Source organism: Anomaloglossus baeobatrachus, chromosome 6 (assembly GCF_048569485.1).
Source record: "Anomaloglossus baeobatrachus isolate aAnoBae1 chromosome 6, aAnoBae1.hap1, whole genome shotgun sequence".
NCBI lineage: Eukaryota > Metazoa > Chordata > Amphibia > Anura > Aromobatidae > Anomaloglossus > Anomaloglossus baeobatrachus.
The window spans coordinates 569,563,860-569,585,023 of record NC_134358.1 but is presented as its reverse complement, the minus strand read 5'-3'; the positions used below and the strand labels follow the sequence as shown (position 1 = coordinate 569,585,023).

Genomic DNA, 21,164 nt, shown 5'->3' with positions numbered 1-21,164 from the left:
TGTGGACTTGTGAATCCTCCCAGTGCACGCACTGTATGCTGCAGCAGGACTCCCTGCATAACCCCTATAAACAGCAAGTCCTCACATAGCCCCCCATATACAGTAGGAGCACCCACATAGCCCCGATATACAGCTGGAGCCCCATATTGCCTCCAATATACAGCATGAGCCCCACATAACCTTCTATATATAATTCGAGCCCACTCACAACCTTCTATATACAATATGAGCCTTCGCATAGCCTGTATATGCAGCATGAGCCCCCTTATGGCCTCCTATATACAGCAGGAACCACTACATTGCCATATATACAACATGAGCTCCCATATAACCCCCTATATACAGCATAAGGCCCTACATAGCCCCTTATATACAGCAGGAGCCCCCATATAGCTTCCTATATAAAGCAGGAGCCCCCATATTGCCCTTTATATACAACATGAGTCCCCACACAGCCTTCTATATGCAGCAGGAGCCCTTATATTGCCCCCTATATACAGCATAAGCCCTCACATAGCCTGATATATGCAGCAGAAGCCCCTGCATAACCCTCTATATAAAGCAGGAGCCCCTACATTACTCCCTATATACAGCTTGTCCCCCACATAGCCCCATGTATACAGCAGGAGCCATCACAAAGCCTCCAATATAAAGCAGGAACTGACACATAGCTCCCTATATACAACATAAGCCCCCACATAGCATCCTATATACAGTCTGAGCTAGCACATAGCCCCTTATATACAGCATGAGCCCCCACATAGCATCTATATACAGTATCAGTCCCCACAAAGCCTGCTATATACAGAATGAGACCACACATAACCCCCTATATACAATATGAGCCCCCACATATCCCTCTATATACAGCATGAGCCAAAACATAGCTCCCTATATATAGCAGTAGCCCACCTATAGTCTCCTATATACAGCAGGGGCCCACACATAGCCCCCTATATACAGCCTGAGCCCCCACATAGCTTACTATATACAGTATGAGCCCCACATAGCCCCCTAAATACAGAATAAGACTCCACATAGCCTCCTATATAGAGCAGGGGCCCACACATAGCCCCCTATATGCAGCCTGAGCCCCCACATAGCTTACTATATACAGTATGAGCCCCACATAGCCCCCTAAATACAGAATAAGACTCCACATAGCCTCCTATATACAGCAGGAGCCCACACATATCTCCTTATATATAGCATGAGCCCCTAATTGGCCTCCTATATACAACATGAGCCCCCACATATCTTCTTATATACAGCAGGAGCCCCACACATCTTACTTTATATAGTTTGAGCCCCCACACAGCCCCCGTATAGCCTCCTATATACAGCATATACATAATATACACACATAAAACAAGTTTATACCCCCCAATCCTGATTCCCGGATCCGCAGCCTCCGTCTCCTCTTCTCTGGCGGCCTGCGGAGGCAGTGATGTCACCGCGCTTCTCTCGTGGACGGGCAGTGATGGAGGGAGAAGCTTTTGCTCCATGCTCTATCACAGGATTGAACTGTATCTGCGGCAATGATGCCAACACAGCTCAATGTGGCGAGGCTGGAGATCCGTGGCTCTGGGCAACAAGTTCGGGGCCGGAACCCTGAATGTTTCACTTTAGTGATGTCACTGTCGGCGGACCCCCTCTATGTCTCGCTTGGGGGCCCCCCGGCCATCCACCGACGCTGCTCACAGGGACATTCCATATGATCAAGCATTGATACATTACTTGTGTTTTCTTCTTACTATTCTTGTCTTTTCATGCAGCAGTTTTATTGTCTTGCCTCCCCCTCCATGTACAGTCTTATTGTACATAACATCCAATCACACGTGTGATGTATATTACATGTGCACTCTGTCACTGTCTGTACTTCGGCGCCATCTAGTGGCTTTATAGTATACTGTCATTAGGGATGAAAGAAGATCTCTTTTACATGGATTGTGTAAACCGTGCGACTTTAATCCACTGCTTCTCATGTACTTATTTCATTACTTACAGTCATGGACAAAAGGTGTTGGCGTCTTGAAATCGTTCCAGAAAATGAAGTATTTCTCCCAGATAATTATTGTACTTACACATGTTTATTTCCTGTTTGTGTATTGGAACAACGCAAAAAAAAAAGACAGAGGAAAAGAAACTAATTGCACTTCATTTCACACAAAACCACAAAAATGGGCCGGATAAAATTGTTGACACTTTTCCAAAATTACCATAAACAACTTTGTTTCCAGCATGTGAGGCTTGTTCACACTTCCCTGTGGCAAGTAACAGGTGTGGGCAATATGAAAATCACACCTGAGACCTGATAAAAAGGGGAGAAGTTGTCTCTGCATTGTGTGTCTGTGTGTGCCACACTAAGCATGGAGAACAGAAGAGGAGAAGAGAACGGTCTGAGGACTTCATTTCATCTCGAGATCTTGACGTTCCTTTGTCCACGGTGCGAAACATAATGAAAACGTTAACCCATTCCAGGTGTGCCTGAAAGTGTTGGCACTGAGGGTGCCAACACTTTTGACCATCACTGTATGTTCCATGTGTCGTCCATTTTTGTCCTCACTATTGATTTAACACTGTAAGTTTGATCTTTTTTTGTATTAAATCTATCTATTATTTTGCTACCAGTAAAAATTCTACATTTTATATAAGTGGATAGATTTTTTTTTCCAGTATTCCAGACCATATATGCCATAGTGCCGGCCCTTCTTCTGTTCTGTTCTACCCCCTGAAATGCACTAGGAACCCCCAAAACGGATGAGAATGGACACTATATGGTAGGTTTTATGTGAGCCCATGGTGAGTGTCCTGACAGGTATGAAAACGCATAAAGTGACCGTCCTCACTCACCTCCACATACGGGAGGAATCTACCCTTAAAGGGGCCCTCCACCTCCATGCCTTGGGTAAATATGTTCTGCTCCACATTGTCTCTTTCAGCAGCTCAGATGTCGAGTTTCCCCAGATTATAGTCTGTTGTCTGCAGAGCGGTGACAGTGAGGATTTCACCATCTGCCAGGAATATGAAGAAATAATCACATAATAAACAAGAGGAGCAGAGCGGAGAGCGGACATTGCCTCTGACCGACACCTGAAGATGTGGAGCTGGAGGGCATCTCTGCTGCCGTCTCTGCTGCTCTCTGTTATCACATTACACGTCTGTCTCTCTGAGGCTGCGGAGCCCGGGATCAAAGATGGAGGATCAATAAGAGCCATCACCGACCGCTACAACCAGAAGCAAGGGGTCACATACTTATACAAATCCCTGGACCTGATCCACACTGCTCCCCCGGAGGTAAAGCACTGATTATAATTACCCAGAATGCATTTCATTCTCACTTTATAATGTAGATTATATGTGATGTGTGAGTGTGAGCAGGACTGCCATCAGGGCATGACAACTATGACTAGTGTATATTGCCCGGCCGGCCCTGGGTAATTACTTAGCTTTATTAAGCTCCGGGCCCTGGCCAGGCCCCACTTCTCACCAGGCCCCAGTCACATGCACAACAGATGAGCTCGGCAGTGTGCTTCAGCCACTGCACACATCTAATTTGCATGTGAATCCCTTCTAGAGCATTGCATGCAAATTAGCCACGTGGCGGAAATAAGGTCAGTGGAGCAGAACAGGGTGCTGGCAAGTCATTACGCAGCCCAGCTTGCAGCAGCGTGATGAGGTCATCCCTCAGCAACCTCATCACACTGCTGCAGGCAATGCAGAGGTAGGGAGGACGCAGCATCCAGCGGGTAAAGGTAGGCACTGAAGATCGCCATGGGTGGGGCGGCACTGACCCCAGCCCCACCTTGCTTCAGCTGGATGTGTGTCGAAGGGCGCCCATCCAGCTGAAATGTATCACAGCTCAGAGAGGATGCTGCATGATGTGGGAGCTGTGGAGGGTGAGTAAAATGTTTTTTTGTTCTTTTTGTGGCAGACAAATATACAAGAAGAGGTCTAGGAAGGACACATATATAGAAGAAGGAGGACATATACACCAGGGAGGGGGAAGAGAGAAGGATGGGGACATATATGCTATAATTTGCCCAGTAGGGAGATTTTATATATATATATATATATATATATATATATATATATATATATATATATATATATATACACATACATACATACATACATACATACACACACACACACACACACACACACCAGGATGGGCCCAGGAAGAGGGCATAAATACAAGCAGGAGGACAAATATGCCAGGAAGGGGACAAAAACCAGGATGGGGACATATATATCAGAATGTGCCCAGGAGGGTGATATATATACACCAGGAGGTGCTGATGGGGACATATATGTTGGGAAAGGGAGAAATAGACCAGGATGGGGACATATATAGGGCAATGTGTGTGTGGGGTGAATAGTATGCAGAGGGGTAAAGTGTGAGGTGATATACAGAGGGGCAGTGTGTGTGTGTGAGGATATATATAAAAAAGGGCAGCTTATGTGTAGTAATAGTATACAAAAGTACAACATACTTGAGAGATGCTATACAGAGAGCAGTCTGTTGAGGGATTTTATACATAGTTGGTGTGTGGGGGGGATATTATACAGAGGAGCAGTGTGTGTGGGGGGGATATTATACACAGAGGCATTGTGGGGGATGTTATACATGAGGCAATGTCGGAAAGATATTATGGAGAAGGGCGATGTAGAGTGTGTATTATGGAGGGTGGCGGTGTAGGGGGTGTATTATTAACTTTTTTGAGGGAAATACTTAATTTTCCGGAACAACTTCAAGGGTGCTAACACTTTTTGCCATGACTGTGTGTACAATATATTTATACATACACACACACACACACGTTTTTTCCAAGAATCGTAGTGAGAATGTGGAAGGTTTTAGGGGTGGAGGAGGAGCTGGGGTAGAACCTGGGCGGAGTCTCAAGGGGGCCCAGAAATTTTACAAGTATGGGGCCCTGAAATTCCTAGTGGTGGCCCTCTGTGTGACCGCAGTATAAGACTCAACAACAAAAGAACTTGGAATTACTGAGATATTACTTATAACATCACAAAAGATTCTCATCCTATAAGAGCTGCTGATAAAAGAAAACGATAATAACAATTCTCACTGAGAAGAGATTGTAACTTCCTACAACAATGTATCAGTGTAACGAGAAATATCTACTGTTATCACTTCCCACAGGACAATAAAGAGAGGAAAACCTTCATCATTAAAGAGACGGTGTGCCCGAAATCTGACAACCCGGATCTATCCCGGTGTGACTTCAAGCCGAACGGAGTGAGTAACGGAAACACCGAGAAAAAGCGCAAATATATACTGCATACAGCACATATATATATACATACACACTATATTTCATCAGAGAAATATAGAGATAACGTCTGTGCTGACTCCCTGCTCAGCGATACTTTATATATACACCAGAATACGAGATAAAACAGCTATAATACTGCCCCTTATGTACAAGAATATAACTACTATAATACTGCCCCGTATGTACAAGAATATAACTACTATAATACTGTTCCTATGTACAAGAATATAACTACTATAATACTGCCACTATGTACAAGAATATAACTACTATAATACTGCCCCCTATGTACAAGAATATAACTATTATAATACTGTTCCTATGTACAAGAATATAACTAATATAATACTGCCCCTATGTACAAGAATATAACTACTATAATACTGTCCCCTATGTACAAGAATATAACTACTATAATACTGCCCCTATGTACAAGAATATAACTACTATAATACTGCTCCTATGTACAAGAATATAACTACTATAATACTGCCCCTATGTACAAGAATATAACTACTATAATACTGCCCCTATGTACAAGAATATAACTACTATAATACTGCCCCTATGTACAAGAATATAACTACTATAATACTGCTCCTATGTACAAGAATATAACTACTATAGTACTGCTCCTATGTACAAGAATATAACTACTATAATACTGTCCCCTATGTACAAGAATATAACTACTATAATACTGCCCCTATGTACAAGAATATAACTACTATAATACTGTCCCCTATGTACAAGAATATAACTACTATAATACTGCCCCTATGTACAAGAATATAACTACTATAATACTGCTCCTATGTACAAGAATATAACTACTATAATACTGTCCCCTATGTACAAGAATATAACTACTATAATACTGCTCCTATGTACAAGAATATAACTACTATAATTCTGCCCCTATGTACAAGAATATAACTACTATAATACTGCTCCTATGTACAAGAATATAACTACTATAATACTGCCGCTATGTACAAGAATATAACTACTATAATACCACCCCTATGTACAAGAATATAACTACTATAATACTGCTCCTATGTACAAGAATATAACTACTATAATACTGTCCCCTATGTACAAGAATATAACTACTATAATACTGCTCCTATGTACAAGAATATAACTACTATTATTCTGCCCCTATGTACAAGAATATAACTACTATAATACTGCTCCTATGTACAAGAATATAACTACTATAATACTGCCCCCTATGTACAAGAATATAACTACTATAATACTGCTCCTATGTACAAGAATGTAACTACTATAATACTGCCACTATGTACAAGAATATAACTACTATAATACTGCCCCTATGTGCAAGAATATAACTACTATAATACTGTCCCCTATGTACAAGAATATAATTACTATAATACTGCTCCTATGTACAAGAATATAACTACTATAATACTGCCCCTATGTACAAGAATATAACTACTATAATACTGCCCCTATGTACAAGAATATAACTACTATAATACTGCCCCTATGTACAAGAATATAACTACTATAATACTGCCCCTATATACAAGAATATAACTACTATAATACTGCCCCCTATGTACAAGAATATAACTACTATAATACTGTTCCTATGTACAAGAATATAACTACTATTGGGATAACATAGGCAATATATCACTTGTGGTCCTGACTTTTATTGTTCTGTGTTTTGTGCATTTGTTACTTTCTTTCCTCTTTTTCTATAGGCTGTAATGTGTGATTTATATTTGTAATTTCTCTGATTTATTATTGGTTTCTTCTTCTCTATATATAATTGTTTCTATATTTTGCAGGATGTGAGGCTTTGTTCTCTGGATCTTGGTGATGAAGTGTCTGTGGATGAAATCTGTATTAGTCTGAGCAAGGTGAGAAAGTGTAAAGATGAGAATTCATGTCCTGACATTTATCTTATCCTAAGTTGAGTCCTTTTTTTGTCTCCAATGAGAACCATGTTGTCAGATTATTGCGCCTCTTTTACGGACTGACAATAAAACATTCCAAACCGAAGATAACACTTTTTCCTATAAAATCCGTGTTAGGAAACTTTCTTTCTTGACTTGTACATAAGGCAAAATAAGAAGAGGTCACATGTGGCATTTTTGCACTTTTTCTTTACTTCCAATGTTGAAAAAAAGTGTCAAAAACGCTGCAGTTTTCCATTTCGGTCAGGAAACAAGCCGGTGGTGTGCATTAGATGTCGGGACTCTCATCACTTTTGCTGGGGCTAAAAGAATCAGCTTTTATTTTACTTTGCATAAAAATACATTGCAAAAAAGTGCAGCAATAATGCAACATGTGAACATAGCCATCACTCACTGTATTTCCCCATCGCCTATGACTATAGTAGATGCTGTGGAAATATGTATCTAGCAGCAGAGGTGCTGAGAAAACAGGGGGAACAGTAATTATAGTGAAAAAAAGACCACCAATGATAAGACTAGATCCATTATATATGAAAGTTAGGGGTAAAGTGACCGTGTACCGTATAATCAACAAGGAGTCCTGTGCAAGTAGAGAATATAAACAGAAAAAAAAGACTAAATATAAAAATATATTTTATTGAAATACAATTGAAGACGTAAAAGGAAAAATCAGGGCCAGGAGGGATGTAAAACGACCAATTAGTGGATGGCACAGGAGCAGCACCGGGTAAGTATACAGATAGTTTACTACCAGGAACAAGGCACGTTGGACAAAACGTGCGTCGGGGACGTGGCACTGCAGGGTATACCCAGGTGTTCATATTTGATTACCAGCAGCTCGTCTTCTCCTATTTATATTCTAAGCATAGTGATTTCTTGGTATTGTCCCTACTATTTCACCATATGATGTCCGTCTTCATTGCTCTTTGCATATGTACATGTGACATATTTACTTATCCTTCGCAACACTATTTTCTTCACAGGAATTATTTCGACATATTGCACCATTTTTGTGCTGTATATTTAACCATTGTAGAGCTGCTTTTATGACCTATCTGTATACTTGCCCGGTGCTGCTCCAGGGCCATCCACCGGTTACTTGTTGTACATTACCCCGGCCGCTGTTTTTTCCATTTATGTAATTTTAAGTCTTCATTTGTATTTCTATAAAATTCTTTATTATTTTTGATATTTACTATTTATGCGCTTTTTTTGCCTTTTGATAGTAGAAGACGTTGTAGAGTAGTAAATTAAATCACCACCTGCAGGTAGTCACCGGTAAATGTCATTATAACGTTTTAGTCTCTGTGACGTGGTCAGACACATTCTGTGTCATTTATGAAGGAAGGACTCTGAAAAAACAGAAAGCCTATACATGCAATGCAAGAACTGCCAAATATGAGAAGGAAGAGGGACTCCCATACACCCTGTATTACACATAAAGGAGGGACTCTGATACACCCTGTATTACACATAGAGGAGGGACTCCGATACACCCTGTATTACACATAGAGGAGGGACTCCGATACACCCTGTATTACACATAGAGGAGGGACTCCGATACACCCTGTATTACACATAGAGGAGGGACTCCGATACACCCTGTATTACACATAGAGGAGGGACTCCGATACACCCTGTATTACACATAGAGGAGGGACTCCGATACACCGTGTATTACACATAGAGGAGGGACTCCGATACCCCCTGTATTACACATAGAGGAGGGACTCCGATACACCCTGTATTACACATAGAGGAGGGACTCCGATACACCCTGTATTACACATAGAGGAGGGACTCCGATACACCCTGTATTACACATAGAGGAGGGACTCCGATACACCCTGTATTACACATAGAGGAGGGACTCCGATACACCCTGTATTACACATAGAGGAGGGACTCCGATACACCGTGTATTACACATAGAGGAGGGACTCCGATACCCCCTGTATTACACATAGAGGAGGGACTCTGATACCCCCTGTATTACACATAGAGGAGGGACTCCGATACACCCTGTATTACACATAGAGGAGGGACTCTGATACCCCCTGTATTACACATAGAGGAGGGACTCTGATACCCCCTGTATTACACATAGAGGAGGGACTCTGATACCCCCTGTATTACACATAGAGGAGGGACTCCGATACACCCTGTATTACACATAGAGGAGGGACTCCGATACACCCAGTATTACACATAGAGGAGGGACTCTGATACCCCCAGTATTACACATAGAGGAGGGACTCTGATACCCCCAGTATTACACATAGAGGAGGGACTCCGATACCCCCTGTATTACACATAAAGGAGGGACTCCGATACACCCTGTATTACACATAAAGAGGGACTCTGATACACCCTGTATTACACATAAAGAGGGACTCCGATACACCCTGTATTACACATAAAGAGGGACTCTGATACACCCTGTATTACACATAGAGGAGGGACTCTGATACACCCTGTATTACACATAGAGGAGGTACTCTGATACCCCCTGTATTACACATAGAGGAGGGACTCTGATACACCCTGTATTACACATATGTTAGGGCCAGGTGGACGGGCAGACCCAGGAGGTGGATCCACTGGGCCGAACTCCTTGATGATGGTAAGGGGTCCGGTAGCTGGGACCACGGAGTCACTGATGGTAGACCGGGTGACGAGCTCAGGTTCGGAAGCCGAGATGATGTCAGGCGGGGTCCGGAACCGTTGGAGCGAGATGACGGGTCACCGCAGGGATCAGAGATGGTATGGACTGTCAGGATGGCAGATAGGCAGCGTTCGGGGTTCGGGATTCGGCAGGACCGGGCGGCAAGGCAGCATCGGCTCTAGAAGAGAGAGAGGTAAGTATCTCACAGGAACACAAGGAGACCTGACTCCTAGCTTGGGAAACACGAAGAACAGGCCCCGCCCACTTGGACACTAAACCCCTTTATACCCTGTACCTGTGTGCTTCATTTCCTGTCAGTGGACGCTGGCCCTTTAAGAAAGGGTCAATGACCGCGCGCGCGCCCTAATGTGCATGCGCGCGGCCCGGGTGCCAGAAGCCAGAGCAGGAAGCGGTGGAGAGGAGGCAGCAGAGCCGGGCTGGGGCTGAGAAGCCGACGGGCACCGGGAGCGGGGACCAGGACGCCTGGGGGGTGCAGGCAATGGAGGCAGGAGAGCGGGGAGCGTGGCAGGTGAGCCGGGGAGCAGGGCAGAGGACCCGGGGAGCGTGACAGTACCCCCCCCCCACGCCCCCCTCCCCTCAACCGGGACAGGAAGGCACGGATCAGAGGAGTGCCCACATTCTCCCGGGGCTCCCAGGACCTATCCTCAGGACCATACCCTGCCCAGTCCACCAGGAAGAACTGTCGACCCCGTACGGTCTTCATGGCCACGATATCCCTTACCGCATAGATGTCGTCATCGGCAATAGGAGGAGGAGCCGAACTGGCAGCAGCGGAGAAGGGACCAAGGACAACCGGCTTGAGCAGGGAGACGTGGAAGGAGTTGGGTATCCTCATCGTGGCCGGGAGCTGCAGCCTGTAGGAGACCTCATTGATCTTGCTGAGAACTTTAAACGGCCCGATGTAGCGAGGACCCAGCTTGTAGGATGGTAGCTTCAATCGGACGTACTTGGAAGCAAGCCAGACGAGATCTCCTGGAGAGAAACACGGAGGGTCCAGACGCCTCTTGTCTGCGTGTCTCTTCATCCGCAGGGAAGCACGTCCAAGGGATGCCTTGACAGAGTCCCAAATGGTTGCAAAGTCACGGAGTACTGCATCAGCAGCAGGGATATCCGAGGAAGAGGATACAGGCAATGGGACGGAAGGCTGAAGTCCGTAAACGACATGGAAGGGAGAGCTGGAGGAGGACTCACTGACGTGGTGGTTATGGGAGAATTCAGCCCAAGGAAGAAGCGTGGACCAGTCGTCATGATGGGTGTTGACGTAGTGACGTAAGAAGGAGGTCAGAATCTGATTGACTCGTTCCACTTGGCCATTCGACTGAGGATGGTAGGCTGAAGAGAAGTCCAGAGTCACTCCCAGATGTTTGCAGAGAGCCCTCCAGAAGCGGGAGGTGAACTGAGTTCCTCTGTCGGACACAATGTGTGATGGAAAGCCATGCAAGCGGAAGATGTGTTGTATATAGGCGTCAGCGAGTTCCTGGGCAGAGGGCAGTCCAGCCATAGGGACGAAATGAGCCATTTTAGAGAACCGATCCACCACGACCCATATGACTGTGTGTCCGGAGGACAATGGCAAGTCCGTAATAAAGTCCATCGCAATGTGTTGCCACGGAACTGAGGGTATAGGCAGAGGCAGAAGACGGCCATATGGCAGGTGTTTGGGCGTCTTGTTCCTGGCACAAGAGGAGCAGGCTGAGACAAAGGAAGCGACGTCCGTGCGAAGGGATGGCCACCAGTAATGACGTACAATCGCACTCCAAGTTCTCTTCTGACCAGCATGACCGGCTGTTTTCGAGGCATGGCCCCAGTGTAACACTTTTTGTCTGTCAGGTTCTGAGACATAGGTCTTCCCGGGCGGTATCTGGGCCAGGGTGACAGGGGCCACCGGAATGATTTTACTAGGACAGATGATGGGTTGGGATGTCTCCTCCTCCTGCTCCATGGGCATGAATGACCTGGACAAGGCATCTGCTCGTACATTCTTGTCTGCGGGTCAGAAATGGAGCTGGAAATCGAATCTGGCAAAGAACAAGGACCACCTGGCTTGCCGTGGGTTCAGTCGCTGAGCAGACCGCAGGTATTCCAGGTTCTTGTGGTCCGTGTAAATAATAACGGGGTACACTGCTCCTTCCAGAAGGTAGCGCCATTCCTCCAGAGCCAGTTTGACTGCCAATAGCTCTCGGTCACCGATGGTGTAGTTGCGTTCAGGCGCTGAGAAGCTCTTGGAGAAGAAACCGCAAGTCACCATCTTCCCGGAGGAGGACTTCTGCATGAGCACTGCTCCGGCTCCCGATGAGGAGGCATCCACCTCCAAGGTGAACTGGCGGTTTAACTCCGGACGGTGGAGTACAGGAGAGGAGGCAAATGCCCGCTTCAGAGAGCCAAACGCGGCGTCGGCCGCAGGTGACCAGTCCTTTGGATTAGCCCCCTTCTTGGTCAAGGCGGAGAGAGGAGCAGTCAGAGCAGAGAAGTGAGGGATGAACTGGCGGTAATAGTTGGCGAATCCCAGAAAGCGTTGGATTGCCTTTAGTCCAGAAGGAGGAGGCCAGTTGAGAATGGAAGAGACCTTCTTCGGATCCATCTGCAGTCCGGTATCGGAGATGAGGTAACCCAGGAAGGGGAGAGAAGACTGCTCAAAGACACACTTCTCGTATTTGGCGTACAGACGATTCTCTCTCAGTCTTTGTAGAACCAGCTGCACGTTCTCTCTGTGGGTCTGGAGGTCCGGAGAGAAGACAAGGATGTCATCCAGATACACCACCACACAGACGTAGAGAAGGTCCCGGAAAACGTCGTTCACCAATTCTTGAAAGACAGCTGGTGCGTTACACAGGCCGAAGGGCATCACGCAGTATTCATAGTGCCCATCGCGAGTATTGAACGCGGTCTTCCATTCGTCCCCTGAGCGGATACGGACCAGGTTGTAGGCACCCCGAAGATCCAACTTGGTGAACACACGAGCTCCTCTAAGCCGATCAAACAATTCGGGGATGAGCGGCAGGGGGTACTTGTTTTTCACGGTGATTTGGTTCAAACCCCGGTAGTCTATGCATGGGCGTAAGTCGCCTTCTTTCTTCTTAACGAAGAAGAAGCCTGCTCCAGCAGGAGAGGAGGATCTCCGAATGAATCCCCTAGCCAGGCTCTCTGTGATGTATGTAGACATGGCCCTTGTTTCGGCTGGAGACAGTGGATATATCCGTCCTCGGGGTGGTGTAGTTCCCGGGAGCAGGTCGATGGCACAATCGTAAGGACGATGTGGCGGAAGTACCTCTGACTCCTTTTTATCAAAGACGTCCGCGAAGGACCAATAGGCCGAGGGCAGTCCCGGTAGGGACTCTGGAACCGGAGGTCGTCGGATGGGTTGTATGGTCTTCAGACAGTTTTCATGGCAAGAAGAGCCCCATCGGGTGATTTCACCAGTGCCCCAGCTGACTGATGGCTCGTGTGTCCGTAACCAGGGAAGTCCCAGCAGGATTTGATGAGACATGTGTGGAAGAACGTAGAGAGCGATGTTCTCGGTGTGCAGGGCACCGATACGCAGTTCGACCGGCCTGGTGATCAAGGAGATGGTGTCAGAGAGGGGTCTCCCATCCACAGAGGCTATCACGTGGGGTTTGTCAAGTGGAGTAACAGGCACCTGGTACTTGTCCACCGTGGCCTGCTGGATGAAATTGCCTGCTGCCCCGGAATCGAGGTACGCCTCAGCCGTGAACCGCGTCTCTCCCGTTGTCACTTGCACAGTCCACGTAACCGGGTCTGAGAGAGTCCCAGCACCTAGGGTGGCCTCTCCTACCAACCCTAGGCTTTGGAGTTTCCCGGCCTCTCTGGACAGGAGCGTAGCAGGTGTGTGCTCTCTCCGCAGTAGAAGCAGAGGCCCTTGGCGAGCCGCTCTGCTCGACGTTGTTCAGACTGCCGCACATGGTCGATCTGCATGGGCTCGTGGACGGAGACACCAGATGCCGTTGACTGGAGTACGGCGGGCTTCTGCGGAGGAGAGGAATGCCGTACCGGACGTCTCTCACGGGACACCTCTTTGGACCGCTCCTGAAAGCGAATGTCCACTCGAGTCGCTAGGGCAAATCAGGGCATCCAGGGTGGACGGTACGTCACGACCGGCCAGCTCATCTTTAATTCGACCCGAGAGTCCTTCCCAGAAGGCGGCGGTTAGGGCCTCGTTGTTCCACCCGAGTTCCGAAGCCAAGGTGCGGAAACGGATGGCGTATTGACCCACCGTCAGAGTCCCCTGACGTAACCGGAGAAGAGATGAGGCAGACGCGGAGGCGCGTCCGGGCTCGTCAAAGGTGCCACGAAATGCCTGCAGGAACTCCTGGATGTTCGTGGTCACAGGATCCTCCCTTTCCCACAAGGGGTTCATCCACGCCAGTGCCTCACCCTCTAGATGGGACATGATGAAGGCGACCTTGGCTTGGTCGGAGGCAAACAAATGCGGCAGCTGCGTGAAATGGAGGGAGCATTGGTTTATGAATCCCCTGCAGGTCTTGGGATCTCCGGCGTACCGGGGTGGTGAGGCCAAACGTAGTCTGGAAGCATCCGAAGAGGCTGCCACGGGAGCTGGAGCCGTGGATTGTCTAGTGGAAGCCCGAGATGCTGAAGATGTAACTGACGCTTGTAGCGTGTTCAGGCGGGCGTCCACAGAAGACATGAAGTTCAGCATGCGGGTCTGAGTCTCACGCTGGCGTGAGAGTTCCTCCTGTAAGGCTGCTAGTGCTGCAGCGGGATCCATGGCCTGTTCTTACTGTTAGGGCCAGGTGGACGGGCAGACCCAGGAGGTGGATCCACTGGGCCGAACTCCTTGATGATGGTAAGGGGTCCGGTAGCTGGAGCACTACAGATAGCAGGACAGTCCGTGCACAAGAGTATAATGGAGAAGTCCCTGGGACCACGGAGTCACTGATGGTAGTCCGGGTGACGAGCTTAGGTTCGGAAGCCGAGATGATGTCAGGCGGGGTCCGGAACCGTTGGAGCGAGATGACGGGTCACCGCAGGGATCAGAGATGGTACGGACTGTCAGGATGGCAGATAGGCAGCGTTCGGGGTTCGAGATACAGCAGGACTGGATGGCAATGCAGGATCGGCTCTAGAAGAGAGAGAGGTGAGTATCTCACAGGAACACAAGGAGACCTGACTCCTAGCTTGGGAAACACGAAGAACAGGCCCCGCCCACTTGGACACTAAACCCTTTTATACCCTGTACCTGTGTGCTTCATTTCCTGTCAGTGGACGCTGGCCCTTTAAGAAAGGGTCAATGACTGCGCGCGCGCCCTAATGCGCATGCGTGCGGCCCGGGTGCCAGAAGCCAGAGCAGGAAGCGGTGGAGAGGAGGCAGCAGAGCCGGGCTGGGGCTGAGAAGCCGACGGGCGCCGGGAGCGGGGACCAGGACGCCTGGGGGGTGCAGGCAATGGAGGCAGGAGAGCGGGGAGCGTGGCAGGTGAGCCGGGGAGCAGGGCAGGGGACCCGGGGAGCGTGACAACATAGAGGAGGGACTCCGATACACCCTGTATTACACATAGAGGAGGGACTCCGATACCCCCTGTATTACACATAAAGAGGGACTCTGATACCCCCTGTATTACACATAGAGGAGGGACTCTGATACACCCTGTATTACACATAGAGGAGGGACTACGATACCCCCTGTATTACACATAGAGGAGGGACTCTGATACACCCTGTATTACACATAGAGGAGGGACTCCGATACACCCTGTATTACACATAGAGGAGGGACTCCGATACACCCTGTATTACACATAGAGGAGGGACTCTGATACACCCTGTATTACACATAGAGGAGGGACTCCGATACACCCTGTATTACACATAGAGGAGGGACTCTGATACCCCCTGTATTACACATAGAGGAGGGACTCTGATACACCCTGTATTACACATAGAGGAGGGACTCCGATACACCCTGTATTACACATAGAGGAGGGACTCCGATACACCCTGTATTACACATAGAGGAGGGACTCCGATACCCCCTGTATTACACATAGAGGAGGGACTCCGATACCCCCTGTATTACACATAGAGGAGGGACTCTGATACACCCTGTATTACACATAGAGGAGGGACTCCGATACACCCTGTATTACACATAGAGGAGGGACTCTGATACACCCTGTATTACACATAGAGGAGGGACTCTGATACACCCTGTATTACACATAGAGGAGGGACTCCGATACACCCTGTATTACACATAGAGGAGGGACTCTGATACACCCTGTATTACACATAAAGGAGGGACTCCGATACACCCTGCATTACACATAGAGGAGGGACTCCGATACACCCTGTATTACACATAGAGGAGGGACTCTGATACACCCTGTATTACACATAGAGGAGGGACTCTGATACACCCTGTATTACACATAAAGGAGGGACTCTGATACCCCCTGTATTACACATAGAGGAGGGACTCTGATACACCCTGTATTACACATAAAGGAGGGACTCCGATAGACCCTGTATTACACATAAAGAGGGACTCTGATACACCCTGTATTAGACATAAAGGAGTCCTCATACACATTATGATACAATCATTACATAGTGCAGCTGCTACACTCATAAAGCCAATGTTCTAAGTGCAAAAGCTGCCAGAAATTAGAAGGAAGAACCCTAGGAAGACATGTAGAGGAGGGCCTTAGATTAAACATTTTTTTTCCCCCATTATTAAGAATTAGGACTTCTAGACTAATGAAGCCAAGCCACTAAGTGCAAGGGCTGCCAAAAATTAGGGACTTGTGAAAGATAAGTCTCGTGGATGAGCAGGTTTCTTGTGCTCCAGCAGAAGGTGCAGTTTCCACTGGGCCACAGCCTTGGCCTCTGTGTGCACCATCAGCAGCAGGTCCACTTTCCCCATCCCTTATCACACGCTGACCCCATGACCAGTGAGGAGGACGCTATGACCAGTGAGGACGCTATGACCAGTGAGGACACTGTAACCCGTGAGGACCCCATGACCAGTGAGGACCCCATGACCAGTGAGGAACCCATGACCAGTGAGGACCCTATGAAATAGCTGACTGGTTCCCTTTAAGAGTAATTATTCATGCTTTTTCTGTTCCGTTTTAGGATGTCCGTGTGAACAGATCTGGTAGAAGACGATGCCCGAGAAGGCCCTGCTATCTGCCTGGAAGTAATAGTGCTCTTGGAGTCACCTAAGTTTGAGGGTCTCCCGGCTCCTGTAGCTCTGATTCTGCGGCTGTCACTCCCTGTATTTTGCCTTTGCTTGTTTATCAGACTTGATACAATGTAACACTGAATGCTCCAAAAAGTCAAGAGATACAATGATGCAAATAAACTCTGCAACATATAATATTCCTTGTGTTCTTTATGAAAAGTGATGATGATGGTGAAGAAGAGCATGGAGGATGATGATGAAAGAGGAGAATGAATGATACAAATGACATGATGATAAACATGGGGGGTGTCGATACATAATACGATGGTGGCGATAAGAAATAAGAATGAAGAAGACGGGGAAGAAATGAAGAAGCGAAGTGTGATAGACGGTGATAAGGAGAATAATAGTGATGAGGAGAATAGTGATGCGGAGGATGAGAATCAGGAGAAGGAGGTGCGATGACTCGTGATGAATATTAAAGAGGTGATGCACTACAAAGCATAGTGGCCACATCAATTTCAAGCAGAGAAAGAAGGCTTTTTTTTAGATACCTTCTTTTTCCAATTCAGCCTGTGAGTGGCGTTATCACTGTCCACACATCCCCCCATCACGTCCACACATCCCCCATCACGTCCACACATCCCCCCATCACATGACCCCAGCTGCAGCGACCTCTGATGTCTGGTGATGTCATGTCAAGTTCCGTAATTGGAAATTGACCTGAGCTCATCGAGGCGGGACCCAGTCTCCCTGAGTGATGGGCTGTGGGTGGAGTTTCATCGCACGTCACAGATTCTCACATGTTTGCGGCTTTCTGTTTATTGGTGAAGGTGAGAGCACGTGAGATGCGGGGCTGTGATGTGCAATGAAACTGCCGACAGCCCAGTCACTCAGCTGGGGACTGGTATTCTCAGGCTGTGGAGACCCATGGTTATTGGGCCCCACCAGCCTAAAAATAGCAGGCTCCAAAAATTGTTGCATCCATTAGATGTGACAATTCTGATTCTTTACCAGGCTCATCTCAATTGCCCTGGTGTAGCAGCAATTGAGGTAAAATAAGGGGTTAATGATAGCTGTCATTTGTCAAAAATCACAGATGCCACAAAGCCCTGGATTAGCAATGGGGAGGAGTCTATAAGACCCCCGCTACTAATGCTGTAAATCACAAAACACGCAATACAAAAAATTCCTTTGTTTAAAAAATAGTCCCCAAAACAATCAGGTCCAAAGTAATCCACACGAGGTCCCATGACGATTCTAACTTTATGAGACCCCCCATTACTAATGCTGTAAGTAAAAAGAAATAAACACAAAATACACAGAAAAAAACTTTGTTTAAAAAAAAATAAGAAAATACCCTCTTTCTCCACTTTATTAACGCCCAAAACAACCAGGACCAATGTAATCCACACCATGATGTCCCACGATGATCCCAGCTATGCTAAATTCTGAGGCCACAGCGTGTGGGTACATTAGAGAACATGACCGCCCTCTGCAGCTTCAGGCAGACACAGACTGAGCCACAGCTGTGAGCAGTGACATCACTGAGTCTACCTGCAGTCATAGCTGGAGGTTCCCACGATCCCCCACCTGTGGCTGCAAGTAAACTGACCTCGGGTGAACACATTGAACTCAATGCATTCAGCTCAGGTGAACTCATTGAATTCAATGAGACCTGTCCCTTCTGACAGAAAACCGTGTGTTTTTTTTGTCAAGAAATGCAGATTTGGTGCTGGGATTTATACACAAATTCCTGCACCAAATCTGCATCTTCTAGCAAAAAAAAAGCATTAAAACGCAATGCGGTTTTGATGCGTTGTTTTGCCATGAGATGCAAATTTGGTAAAGACATTTCTGCATCTCCTGGCAGAAAACCATACCAAAACTGCATTTTTTGCCAGAAGATATACTGTAGATTTGGTGCATAAATTTCATCACCAAATCTGCATCTCCGTGCAAAAATAACCCCCTGCGTTTGTCTGCCAGGAGGTGCAGATATCATTGAACTCAACGAGTTCACCTGTGTTGAGGTCACTAAGTTCAATGAGTTCATCTGCTATGAGATTACCTGCAGTCACAGGTGGGGAACTGAGGGAACCTCCAACTGTGACCTGCGGTAAACTCAGTGATGTCACCACTCACAGGTGCAGCTCAGTCAGTGGCTACCCAAAGCCACAGCAGGCAGTCACATTCTCTAATGTGCCCACACGCTGCAACCTCAGTAATTGTCATGGCCAGGATCATTTGTGGGACATCATAGTGTGGATTACATCAGACCTGGTTGTTTTGAGGGTAAATAGATTGGAGAAAGAGGGTATTTTTGGTGTGTTGGTTTTTTTGTTTTTTTTTAAGTAAATGACTTTTCTGTGTGTTTTGTGTTTATTTCTTTTTACTTACAGCATTTGTAATGGGGGTCCCATAGACCCCTACCCATTACTAATCCAGGGTTTAGTGGCAGATGTGATTTTTGACAAATGACCCCTGTCATAACCCTTTATATGACTCTGACAGGACAATTGGGTTGAGCTGGTTAAATTGCCAAAATTGTCGCATCTAATGGATACAACAATTCTGGGGACAGCAGGCTGCTATTTTTAGGCTGGGGGGGCAATAACCATGCGCCTCCCCAGCCTGAGAATACCAGCCCCCATCTGTCAGCTTTATCTTGGCTGAGTATCAAAATTGGGAGGGACCGCATGTTTTTTTTTGTTTTTTTTTAATTATTTATTTAAATAATTTTAAAAGGGCCACATGGGCTCCCTCGTATTTTGATAAACAGCCAAGATAACTCACAAAGCTGGGGGCTGCTGCCTATAACTTTATGTTTTATATGTGCTAGGCATCAATATATGAGGGACCCTACACCATTTTTTTAATCTATTTATTTATTTATACGCTCCATTAGGGGAGCCAGATAGCTACTGTGAGGGTAACTATGCAGAGACGCCGGTAGTGCTGCAACCAATCACAGACACTGTCACAGGCGCTGGGTGGGGGAAGCAGTAAATATGCATGAGATGTAATGAGTGGACCTGGAAGCAATGTAAGAGCCGCACCACAGAGACTGGTATGTCCTGCTTTACTCATTTTGCTTCTTTTTAATTTATTATCATCCCTGTGACTGAACTCGAACAGGAATTGGACATACAGGTAAAAGTCTGTGTTCGGGTCCAGAAACCGGACACCTGGTGGTTCCGATTTCCTCATCCCTACTTGAGAAGAAAGATGGTTGAAAAACATTAACAATCTCAAGGTTACAAGTCCATCTCCAGAGATCTTGATGTTCCTTTGTCCATGGTGCACAACATAATTGAGAAGTTTACAACCCATAGCACTGTAGCTAATCTCCCTGGATGGGGGTGCCAGAGAAAAATTGATGAAACATAGGATAGTCCGGATGGTGGATAAGCCCCAATCAAGATCCAGAGAATTCCAAGCTGTCCAGCAGGTCCGGGGGCATCATTAGCAGAACAAAATATCCGTCCACCTCTAACTGAAATTAAATGCCATGAAGGAGATCCAGGAGGACCCCACTGCTGACACCAAGACAAAAAAGCCAAAATGTACGTTAGGAACCAAAATCCTTCTGGGAAAGCGTCTTGTGGACAGATGAGACAAGATGCAGCTTTATGGTAAAGTGCATCATTCTACTGTTTACCAAAACAGAATGAGACCTACAAGGTAAAGAGCTCAGCACCTACAGTCACACATGGTGGAGGTCAGAGATGTTTGGGGTGGTTTTGCTGCCCCTTTTTCTGTTCTACACCCTGAAATGCACTGGGAACCCCCAACACAGATGAGAATGAACACTATGTGGAAGGTTTTACGTGAACTCATTGTGAGCGCCTTGACACTTATGAACACTCATGAAGTGACCGTCCTCACTCACCTCCACATACGGGAGGAATCGATCCTTAAAGGGGCACTCCACCTGCATCCCTTTTACAATGTGTCTCTTCTAGCAGCTCAGACTTCCATTTTAGTCTGTTGTCTGCAGAGCGGTGACAGTGAGGATTTCACCATCACCCAGGAATATGAGGAAATAAACACAAAATACACAAGAGGAG

General features: G+C 46.8%; 1 protein-coding gene across 1 annotated transcript; it reads left to right on the top strand.

Moving 5' to 3' along the window:
* Positions 1–3,036: 3,036 nt before the first annotated feature.
* LOC142244650 (cathelicidin-3-like) lies at positions 3,037–17,276 on the top strand. Its single transcript, XM_075316915.1, has 4 exons — positions 3,037–3,297; positions 5,165–5,260; positions 7,124–7,195; positions 17,046–17,276. The coding sequence occupies exons 1-4, from the start codon at positions 3,100–3,102 to the stop codon at positions 17,133–17,135; spliced, it is 456 nt and encodes a 151-aa protein (XP_075173030.1). The 5' UTR covers positions 3,037–3,099; the 3' UTR covers positions 17,136–17,276.
* Positions 17,277–21,164: the final 3,888 nt, after the last annotated feature.

Excerpts from the sequence above, each read along its gene's own strand:
- LOC142244650 (XM_075316915.1), top strand. The coding sequence starts at position 3,100 with ATGTGGAGCTGGAGGGCATCTCTGCTGCCGTCTCTGCTGCTCTCTGTT. Across the intron at positions 3,298-5,164 it reads TCCACACTGCTCCCCCGGAG|GACAATAAAGAGAGGAAAAC; the intron begins GTAAAGCACTGA and ends CACTTCCCACAG. Across the intron at positions 7,196-17,045 it reads TCTGTATTAGTCTGAGCAAG|GATGTCCGTGTGAACAGATC; the intron begins GTGAGAAAGTGT and ends GTTCCGTTTTAG.